The sequence below is a fragment of the Thalia democratica genome, chromosome 1 (assembly GCF_965202585.1).
Source record: "Thalia democratica chromosome 1, ktThaDemo2.hap1.1, whole genome shotgun sequence".
In the NCBI taxonomy this organism is placed as follows: domain Eukaryota; kingdom Metazoa; phylum Chordata; class Thaliacea; order Salpida; family Salpidae; genus Thalia; species Thalia democratica.
Genome location: NC_139165.1, coordinates 43,703,762 through 43,714,184, shown reverse-complemented (window position 1 = coordinate 43,714,184; position 10,423 = coordinate 43,703,762). Strand labels below are relative to the sequence as shown.

Sequence of the window (10,423 nt, the reverse complement as noted above, 5' to 3'; positions counted from 1 at the left end):
AAAGCTATACGATGTTTTGCACAGTATCCTTTATATTTTTGGTATTCACCATTAAACACGCACCAAAATAATAATTTGTATCGTTTGTTTAGTGGCAACGTACAAAAATATTTTTTTTTTATCAACTCTTTCATTATATGTTCGATGGTTCCAGTTAGGTTAATTAATTAAGTATTTCTGATTCAAAATAAACTTTTATTAACTATATGACATTAAGTGTACCAAAATCTAAATCTACAAAACTAATAGACTCTCTTAGTACAATCACCTTCCGTATAAACTACATATTTTTTGCAACTTTTGTTTAATCTTCGGAGTTATGCAGCAGATAACTGTACTTTGAAATAATAATTTTAAGTATAATTAACTTTTAATGTATTTTGAAGTTACTAGTTTAATACTTTTTTTATTGAAAAAAAGGACAGGCATAATACGTTTGGAAGTATAATAGTTTTCAATTTATGAGAAAACAAAACAAAATCGTTTGCAAACCTAATAAGCTAACAACTTTTTTTTAAATTGATGTTGAAAAGGAAGTAGTAAATACTATTGTTATACTGTGTTTGTACTTTTCAAAAAAAGTATGAAATTAACAAAAATGTCTTGTTCAAGACTGTATAAAATATTCTTTTAAAACATGTTTAAGAACTATTAGAGTAAGTAACATAAAACCTTGGTGAGTTACAAAATCGTATACTAAGTTAAAAGTGTTTCAGCTTTTTAAACAGATGTACTAGATGTTTTTCTACTATTATGACGTAACTAACAATAAATTTGTATGAAGTTTATTTTAAATACTTTCATAAAAACTGTGAACAATGTTTCTTTTTTAAAGTATTTTTGTTTTTTTAAGCTGAAATAGCAAAATGTCTGTAGTAAGACAAGGCTTTCAAAAAGTAAATCGTATTGTACCAGGTGTTCGTAGTTCGCCAGTAAACACTGACTGGGAAGTTGGAAAGTTCAAAAATCAGCTTCCTTGTATTAAAGAGGACGCTACTGATTTGGAACGTAGATTTCGAAAGTGGGATTACCTTAAGCAACATTATCCTCGTGTGGGATTATTGAAAGATGATTTAGGATTAGAAAGAGAACTTTTGTATGTAGAGTGTCGCAAGCGCATGACAGAAGAACAACACCAATCTCGAATTTATCGGTGTCTTCGAGCTAACTTTTTACAAGCTCGTAAAGATTTATTACCAGAAGAAATGTGGACTCCGATGGATGCTGAACATTGCTACCTTAATGATATCAAAAAGGGCATAAAAGAAGAACTATTTGAAAGGAATATAATAAAGTGTGCAACTAAAGACTTTGATGTCGAAGATAAAAACTTTAGACGTCGCAAAGCCTGGCAGACATTGTTTTACAAAATTCGCTATTTCCGTGAAATAAACGAAATGAGAGAAAAACTGAAAAAAAACATGGTTTGGCGTAAATTAACATAACTTAATACATTAATAAAACTTTCATTCTTGAACTCTTTTTTTTTGTAAAAGTTAAATGTTTGAAAATACTTTTGGTTAGTTTAACGGATAACTTGTAGTATAAAATATTAAGCAAGTACTGACAATAAAAAGCAAGTGCAAACTATTTACTAAATTTTCGTTAGTTTTTTTTGTTTAACTTTAAAATTAAGCTCTTTAATTTTAAAATTTAAGCTTTTATGCTACATTTTACAAATTATATAAAGATATAAACTTTAAAGATATTAGTGTTTTTAATGAGAACGGGTAACTTTTAAACGAGCTTTAACTGTATTAATTAAAAACTTTTTAAACTTATTTTATTTTTTTAAAACGTTGTTTTCTAATAAATAAATATTTTGCTAAATTTAAAGAGTTGACTTTTTTGATTAAACAAAAGTGCCGGTTTGTCTATTTCTGACACCTAGCCAGGAGTAACAGTTTTTGTTTGTAGATTTTTTTAAACAAAGATTATTGCTAAGTAGGTAAATCACTGATCACTTAATGTAAACCGTTTTTTATTTATGAAATGCTTAAGAAAAAAGATTGTATTTAATATTTTTTCTTAAACTTAAAAGTTCTCAACTTTGTATACAGAGCACAAATATATTAATACTGCTTAAAATCAAAAATTATGTAGTTTATTTCATAAACATTCGTCCTTTGTAAATTCTTGATGAATGTTTTTTAATTTGTCCTGCATAAGCAAACATTAACAAAAAAATTAAGTTTAAAACAAAGAAGTAAGTTTTATTAAAAAAGATATCAATAATGTAAAGTTTTAGACCAAGTACAGCATACAAAAAAGTGGTTATTAACAAAATCAAAAACCTACTTTTTTACATTCATATAATTATAAAGTGCTGACAAAGCTATTAACTCTATATAAAATTACATTCACAGTTATTTTTGAAACTTTATTTTTTTACTATCAGTAGTTTAAATTTGTAATAAAATGAGAAGTTGCTTTAACAAAACTTGTACTTTAATAATCTGATGAATATGTAATGATGTACTAATGATAAACGTTTAAGTGCTTGTTATTTAAGTTTGAAATGGATTAAAGAGTAAGTTAAGTAGGTTGTAAAACCGTATATATTTGTTTTATTGAACTTTTCGTGTTTAGAAATTATTTTTTGAAAATTGTCACAGTAACATGATAAGGACGATAAATGAAAAATAGGAACTCTGCCTATTTTAGACAAAAATCGGACATATTTTAATTTGATTAAAAAAAATGGTTAAAAAACTATTCAAAATAACTGTCTTAAATTTTTAAAATAAAAACAGAGATCTTTCGTTTCAATATTCAGTGTTTTTATTTTAAATAACTGAGACAGTTATTTTCAGTGGTTTTTTAACCAATTTTTTAGTATTATAATAAATGATAAAAATTAAATTTATATCTGAGGTTCTAAATTGAACAAAAATAGTTCTTAACTTATTTGAAAATAAGGAGACAGATATACAACATTAATTAATCAAAACTTTATTTGTAAAACTCAGTTTCACCCTTTAAGGGATCTTCTTTAAGGGATCTTTGACAAAAAAACTTTGATCAATTAATGTTGTATAAAAATTAAATGTAATTACTGCTAAATATTAAAAAAGCTGTGACCATAGCTTAATCTTAAGATGACTGTAACTTACAAACTTAAAAAAATGTTGAATGAAAAACAAGCTGACCCAGAAATAAAATGTCGATTTCAATAAAGTTGCAAAGTTCTATCAATACTGTGATAGATTTTTAATACTGTGATAAACTTAAAAGTTGTTAAGTACTTTATAATTTAAAAATGATTTGTAAAGTTTATTTGTTTTTTTAAAAAAAACTTTTCACATCGCGCCCTTTAAAGAAATTAAATAAACAATAGCCTCCCTGCAATAAGATTTCTCTTAGAAACATAATATGTGCACTCTTGATCCATAAAACTAGTATCCGGCTTAGTATATTTTTAAAAATTAAAAAAATTCCTAGTAAAATCTGGTGTTTCAAAACTGGGAACCGTTAAATTCCAACCCACGATCAATTCCTAATCGACCTAATCCAAGAACCGCTTACCGACCAAGGATTAGGGGTAACAGTGATAATAATAATTAAGTTTAAAAAATGAAAAAACTGGGTTAGAACTTATCTTGGGTGGGAATTGTAAGTATACCTGCAAAACTACCCTTGAATACGCTTAAGAACTTTTTTTTGCTCTTCATCATCAACTCCATAATATCTAGTGTAAACCTAAAACTATGGTTTTAGGGCCCCTTTACCTTGTGGCCCCCTTACTTTCTATAATGGCCTACTTTTGGAAACCCTGCTCTATAGTTACATTTTAGAAAACACTGCTGCAAAGTAATATAAAATTTATAAACTGTTGTGTATTTTTAAAGCATATCAACTTTATAGTCTTAGTTATTAAAAGAAAGCTAAAAATCTTCATATGTGTTACTGGAGGAAAATTTTTATACTTATGTAGCATTTGCAACACTTATAGATAAAGATAAAAACATTACTCAGGTTTTAATTAGTTATGAAAAATATAATTACTGTACTTTTTATTTATTTTGTCACGATAAAAGTAGTGTTTTTTCATTGTACACATATAATCAAGTACTCAGTAGTTTTGTATATTTGATTTGTATAAAATCTATTAAGCTTTTGTTAATAAGTATTCGAAAGCAAACGATTATAACTTTTTATTTTTAAGATTAATTAGTTCATGAACCTTTTCTTACAAAACTCATTATAGTTTTATTTGAACTTTTTAATTTTTTAATTTATTTTGATTACAAATTTGTTTATAAAAAATACTTGTAAAACGTAGAATTACCACTGAAATAGTAGTGTTAGGATCATTTTTCGTAATACTTGTAGTTATTTAGCACTTCTTTATACTATAATAAATAACTTCTCTCCACTGTATCTTACAAATGGTATTCTCGCTATAATGACAAAATGTTTTAAGTTACTAAGTTTTGATGTTAAGTACTTTTAAAAACTTCAAAAGTTAAATTTTTCAACTGTTGTTCTTAATTTTTCAAGTGTTTTAGCTTCATATCAATTGAAAGTGACTTGAATTTTCTTTTTGCTTCTGGAATTTCTTGAACCTCCTCAATGACAAAGTGAGCCTTGTCAAAAAAAATTTAATTCAATCGAAAGCTTATATAAAAGTTGTTTGAATATTGAGTTAATTAAAAAGAATTAATTTACATACAAAACAGTGCTTTATAAATCAGATTGTGCTTGAAATCAATAGCAAACTCACAAATACGTAGAAAAGAGCGAGCCCGGCACTTATTTCAGCAACTGAATTTAAAGTAAAATTCTTCAAAATTCTTTTTGCCTGCAAAGCTTGCTTCTTGCTAACGTTATGAGGATCGAACACGTAAATCTTCCTCAACAGAGATCTTTTACCCGTCCTTCCCAGAATGCTCTGTATCTGGTTCCACTTCTTTTAGTGAGGTATTTTTTAAATTTAAGCTTTTAAAATAAAACTTTAAAGTTTTTATTTAAAATCAAAACCTCAGTAAAATAAAATTGAGAGGATAAAATTTTCTGTTTTTACAAGTTTGTAAAAGTTTTGTCTAAACTAATCGTTTTACTATATTTAAATTTACATACTTTGAATTTTATAACTTTTATTTATTCAAACTTTTGACAACCTGAATATTGTGATGACGGTACCCGAGCAGGATGAGGACTGACGTCATCACTTCCTGAACTCCCGCGGGTGGAAACTGGTAACTCCTGATCTCGGAAACCCTTGCCTGGCTCATCTGGAGCATTTTCCGGCGAATCTGAATTATTTTTGTTTTTTAATTATGATTGTTTAAAAAAGTAAGTTTATAGTCATGAGTGAAGTAAAAATAATTGTCGCTTAATATCTTAAACTTAACTCTCCACAGAAGTAAATTATAGTATTTATTCCAACAACATAAATATTAAATAACCAATTAAGGACTATTATTTTGTATTTAATTAAAGAACTAATTAAAAAAATGTAAGAATAAAACTTTTGAACATTTAGCTACAATACGTAGCTTAACTTTTATATTTATTTAGTGCTTACATTTTATATTTTTAAACCCTAGTTGTTTAGGTAAATAATGTTATTTTGATAAATAATAAACAAAACTTACCTTTGTTTTTATTCTTTTCTGCAATGTAAAATAAAAGTTACTGGTATAAAAGTTTATGTTTATTGTACAGTTATAGTTTAAAATTTAAAAACTACTTATAGAGTTTTTAACATTTTTCAAATTATTTTTTAGCTTGAAATCTTCAACACTTTTAGATAAAAATAAGTTTCTAACTTTAATTTGCTGTAATCTATGTAAAAACAAATTATAAACCTGTCTTTTACTAACAAACTTTTCGGTACATTTTTTATCTATATCTTTTGAGGCTTCGTTCATTAAGTTTTTGTCTTTTAGCTTTTTAATGACCATATAACAACTTGGTAAATCATCACCAGTCAAAAACTCATCAAAATCTAAATAATTTTTTTAAATGTCAGTATCAAATTTTGTATTTCATAAACTAGTCAATTGGTTCAAAATAATTGTCAGTTTCTACATAGTTTATTTTTAAATTAAAGATGTTGTGCACACCGGAATACCAATTAAGAATTATTTTAACAAAATCTGATTTATTATTCTTTGGTCTTTTTATACTATTATAATAAGATAAGTTAAAACTTTGAAGAACTTTGAAAAGAAATGATTTTAGTAAAATTGTGATAAAATAATCTTTGTTATCTGAGATAGAACATATGCTTACTAAACTATAGTTTGTACTACTTAGTAACTTTCAAAATAAGAAATATTTATAAACACAACTGTACAATTTTGGGTAATCACTAAACAAGTCATCTTGCTTTTAATTTAATAGCAAAATGTCTTACCGAGAAACTTTATTATAACTATTAGTTTTTTTTTTATTTATTGTTTTATATTTCAGTTATAAAACTTAAACTTTTATAAAATTTCTGAAAAACATATAAAAATTTTAAAAATAAATCTAAACTTACAATGAAAATAATTTGGCTAAAAGTAACTTTTATTTTAAAAAGGCTTGGAACTTTTTTAACTTTCTTTAAGGTCATTTAAAAAAACGTTACCCTTAAATAGCTTTTAGTTTTTAATATTTTAAACTGTTTTATGTACATAAATACTTAATGTGTATAAATTAAATTTGAGTGTGTTTGGTCATCATCAATTTTTTTTTTTAAATTTTAAGGTAAAAAAAAGTTTATACCTACTAAAATAATCAATAGTAGTTCATGGAAAAAAGAGAAAAAATAACAATAAACTTTAAAAATTCACTCTTAAATGTGGAACACTAAATAAAAAACCTAATTTTAGGTTTAAAATTTTTAAATTAGTTTTTAAACTTTCAATTTAAACTATAGGAACATTTTAATAACTTTGCATTGAAATTATTCAACGAACCGAAGGTTAGCTGGGTTGTATCAATTATCCGTTCTACTTCCGGTGGCGCCATATAACTTTCAAGCTCTTGTCTCACCATGATCACCTGATCAGTGTCGCAACTGTAAATTGCTGATTTCAGGTCGTCTATCATGTCCTGTGTTTATTTTTTGCTGATTTTTTCAAGCGAGACTAGTCACTATTTCGCTTTAACTTAGAAGTAAAGTCAAACGTAAAAAGTTAAAAGTTTTAAATTTTAAAAATATTTCGTACTTACAAAAACAAGTGTTAAAAACAATAGTTAGTTATTTTTACTTTTACTTTTAAGAAATAGTTTGTGAAAAACAGAAAAATGTGCAAAAACTTAAAATAGACAAAAAAGGCACAAATTTTAAAATAATTTACACAAAGTTATAGCTTTTATGATTAGCTTTCTGAAACAAACATTTTTATCGCTAAAAAGGCCTTGCAAAGAACCAACAAAATAACAAACTTCGACAGGTTTCTGGTCGTCTTCTGTATTTAGAGAACTTTCTTGAGATTCTGCATCAAGTTTTTGTGATTGTTCTTTAAACCCGAACGTTTCTTGAGTAGAGCTATTCTCAATTTCTTCATCTGTAACTTTAAATAAATAATCTACTTAACATAAAATTTAAAAACATAAAAATCATACACTTTTTATTATTTAACTTGTCTACTAAAAATATAATAATCAAATACTTATTACCGTTTTACGGTTTTGTAAATTCTCACCTCTCTCGGTATTTTCAAACACTTCAAAGCTGAAAGATTTACTTGCAACACTTTTTTGCTCCACCGATGTAGTTTCTTGTGCAGCAGTTCTTCGTGCTTCAACTCCGTGAAGAGTGCAGAACGCATCTTCATTTTTGTAAATGTCAGTCGCTGATGAGTAGTGACCTGATTCTTCTGATGTCTTCACTTGTTTGTCTTCTTGAGTATCAACTTCAAAATGCCTACTCTCTGTTATAACAGATGTAAAGTTTTCAGCTTTATCTGAAATATCTTGTTTGTCCAACGCTCGGCTCTCTGGGCTAACTTTTCGAGTGTCTCTGTTTTATTTTAAAAATCTATTAGCTTTTTAATCATCCAGAATTAAGTATAAAATAAAACTAGAGCTGTTTGAAAAAATAATATACTACTTTTAAACAAATCTAATAATAACCCACCTATTTTTGCTTTGTTCTGCATTTGGAGTGTCTTCCTGTTAGAATCAACATAATTAAAAGCTTTAATTTATTTTAGCTAGATCACAAACAAACTCTCACCTTAAATGCGTACTGGTGCTGAGAATGAACCTTCTGTTTGTTATGGCAACCGCGCATAAAAAGTATCAAGATGAGCAATAAGGCAAGTAAACTTGAAACTACTACTATGAGTGAGTTCGGTTGGTATTTACCTGTTGAATAGTAAGTTAAATCCTTTCCATTATCTTAAATATTAATTTGTAAACCTGTTGGAATGAATTGCTGCTGAGCTTTTTCATTGTCTAAATTTTCCGGTTTTTCAATACTAACAGTAAGTGACGCGCAGGTCTTACCTTCGTTTGAAACAGTTAGTATAAGAAAATTTGTAAACACGTATTCAGAAGACTGCGTAGTGATATTTAACCTGTGTTTGTGGTTTTTTTATTGAGTTTGCAAGTTTCAAGCTAAATACTTTAAACTAATTTATTTTTATTAAACATAATAATTAAAAAAAGAAATAATTTTTCACAAAGCGGAACCATATTAACACTAGAAAGAAAAAAGTATAAAGAGTCATTTAAAATACAAAAATATGACTTTTAATAAATGCTAAAGCAAGTTGACACATATTAAATATGTTTAGTGTCTTAAAGATCATTTAATTTACTAAGTTCGGACAAGTTTTTCTATGATAGGCATATATTACATTATTATTAAGTCAATAAGAGCATTCAGAAAAACAACTAGTAACATTTGTTGATAAAATGAAGAATCTGGCAGCACAGAGTCGTCTTCCGATGTGTACCCATAAACTTCTGATATGTTTGACTTTATTCTTATTAAGTAACTTGATGATAGAGCAATTTCAAAAATAATCTTTTTTCCGGGCTCCAAAATTTTTTCGAATGCAGTAAAGTTTTGGATTAAAAAGGAACCTACATTTGTAATACAAGTTTATTCGGTAATGAAAAAGTTACAAAAGTATATATAAAACCAAACTTTCACAAACAGCTTCGGCTGCAGGTTGCTCAAGTTGGTAAAGATACTTGTGATTCGGAACAACAAAAACTTTGTTTGAAACTGTTTGGTTATGCTCTACCTGAGTTTTGATATTTATTTACACGATTGAAAGTTTTATGGTTTTTGGAAAGTTACTCTATAAATAATATTGTGTATGATAATGCAGTTTATAAAATATAAGTTTAAATATAAGTAAAATACCATTGACGATTTTGATAGAAAGAACAGAAACTGATTTTGTTGATTGTTGTAAATTTAAGCAAACTGCATAATCAAAAATAAATTGATAAGTTAAATATTAAGTAAGATTAATAATCCAAATTAGAGAAATGTTTAAGTAATTTTATACATTTTTTTTAATTATAACTTTTATATAGACTTAGCAACAAAATTTCAATGTCGATTTTGAAAACCTCAATGTACCTTTTTTTTAACTTACAAGAAACAAGTTTAATTAAAATCAAAGTTTACAACAAAGTTAAATTTTCTTAAATTTGTGGTAAGTTTTTTTGAACACTTTAAGAAATATAAACTCACTACTAACTATTAAATATTAGTATAAAAACTTTTTCTAAAAAAAGTGTAATGTTTCTAACCGATCTACCATTTTCCACATAAACTCTAATTACATTGTTTCCTTTAGATCTGAAGTCATGAAAGTACTCTGAATCCAAAATTTTGCTGTTTTCACTAAGTACAAAAACCACTTGAACCTTTTTTGATTGTTTAATAGAAATATTATAACTTCTTATTTGTGTTTAATAATTTAATATTTTGTACTACTTATATAAGAACTACTGTTAGTTTTTTTTTGCTACATTTTAAGACACCTTATTATAATGCTAGCTGAATATTATTGCATAGTTTACCTTAGCAGTTGAAATATTTTCTTTTTTATCCTCAGAAGTAAAACTGTTAAGAACAAAACTAAAGGCACTTGGTACATCACTTATTTCCTCATTATGCATTTGAATGTTATTTATTGAAAGTTTTACTTTTTCTGAAGAATTTACAGTACTCAATGGAAAGTTGACCTGTAAAAGATAAATAATTTAATCATGTTGGTTAAACCTATTTTACATGTTTATATTTTTGAACACTTGCGTGTATGAATTATAATTTGTACATAATCTTTTCAATTTTTACTAAAAAATAAAATTTGAAAACATTTATTTCGCGAATTAAATTATATTATATTAACGTAAGTATTCTGTTTAAAAAAAGATGTAATAGTTGCTAGTTTAATAATTTATAGTTAAGGAGTTTTTATTTAGATTTTATAATTATATTTCGTTTATTAAATTTGATGTT

At 26.2% G+C, this 10,423-nt stretch overlaps 2 protein-coding genes across 2 annotated transcripts; both read right to left on the bottom strand.

Moving 5' to 3' along the window:
* Positions 1 to 4,404: 4,404 nt before the first annotated feature.
* On the bottom strand, positions 4,405 to 5,179 carry LOC145849175 (uncharacterized). The gene is made up of 3 exons (XM_082954274.1): positions 5,121 to 5,179; positions 4,724 to 4,909; positions 4,405 to 4,586 (listed from the first exon to the last, which is right to left on the bottom strand). The coding sequence occupies exons 1-3, from the start codon at positions 5,166 to 5,168 to the stop codon at positions 4,488 to 4,490; spliced, it is 333 nt and encodes a 110-aa protein (XP_082810400.1). The 5' UTR covers positions 5,169 to 5,179; the 3' UTR covers positions 4,405 to 4,487.
* Positions 5,180 to 5,230: 51 nt separating this feature from the next.
* On the bottom strand, positions 5,231 to 10,080 carry LOC145836232 (uncharacterized). Its single transcript, XM_082944055.1, has 12 exons — positions 9,982 to 10,080; positions 9,709 to 9,825; positions 9,092 to 9,191; positions 8,844 to 9,027; positions 8,359 to 8,516; positions 8,174 to 8,304; positions 8,075 to 8,109; positions 7,641 to 7,957; positions 7,381 to 7,508; positions 6,909 to 7,044; positions 5,830 to 5,950; positions 5,231 to 5,255 (listed from the first exon to the last, which is right to left on the bottom strand). Exons 1-12 carry the CDS (start codon positions 10,078 to 10,080, stop codon positions 5,231 to 5,233), a joined length of 1,551 nt encoding a protein of 516 aa, XP_082800181.1.
* Positions 10,081 to 10,423: the final 343 nt, after the last annotated feature.

Coding starts and splice junctions, on each gene's coding strand:
- LOC145849175 (XM_082954274.1), bottom strand. CDS start 5,168: ATGACGTCAGTCCTCATCCTGCTCGGGTACCGTCATCACAATATTCAG. Junction 4,910..5,120: donor ACCGTCATCACAATATTCAG/GTTGTCAAAAGT, acceptor CCTCACTAAAAG/AAGTGGAACCAGATACAGAG. Junction 4,587..4,723: donor TCGCTCTTTTCTACGTATTT/GTGAGTTTGCTA, acceptor TTTTTTGACAAG/GCTCACTTTGTCATTGAGGA.
- LOC145836232 (XM_082944055.1), bottom strand. CDS start 10,080: ATGCATAATGAGGAAATAAGTGATGTACCAAGTGCCTTTAGTTTTGTT. Junction 9,192..9,708: donor ATGTGGAAAATGGTAGATCG/GTTAGAAACATT, acceptor ATCAAAACTCAG/GTAGAGCATAACCAAACAGT. Junction 5,951..6,908: donor TACAACCCAGCTAACCTTCG/GTTCGTTGAATA, acceptor AAAATTATTTAG/ATTTTGATGAGTTTTTGACT.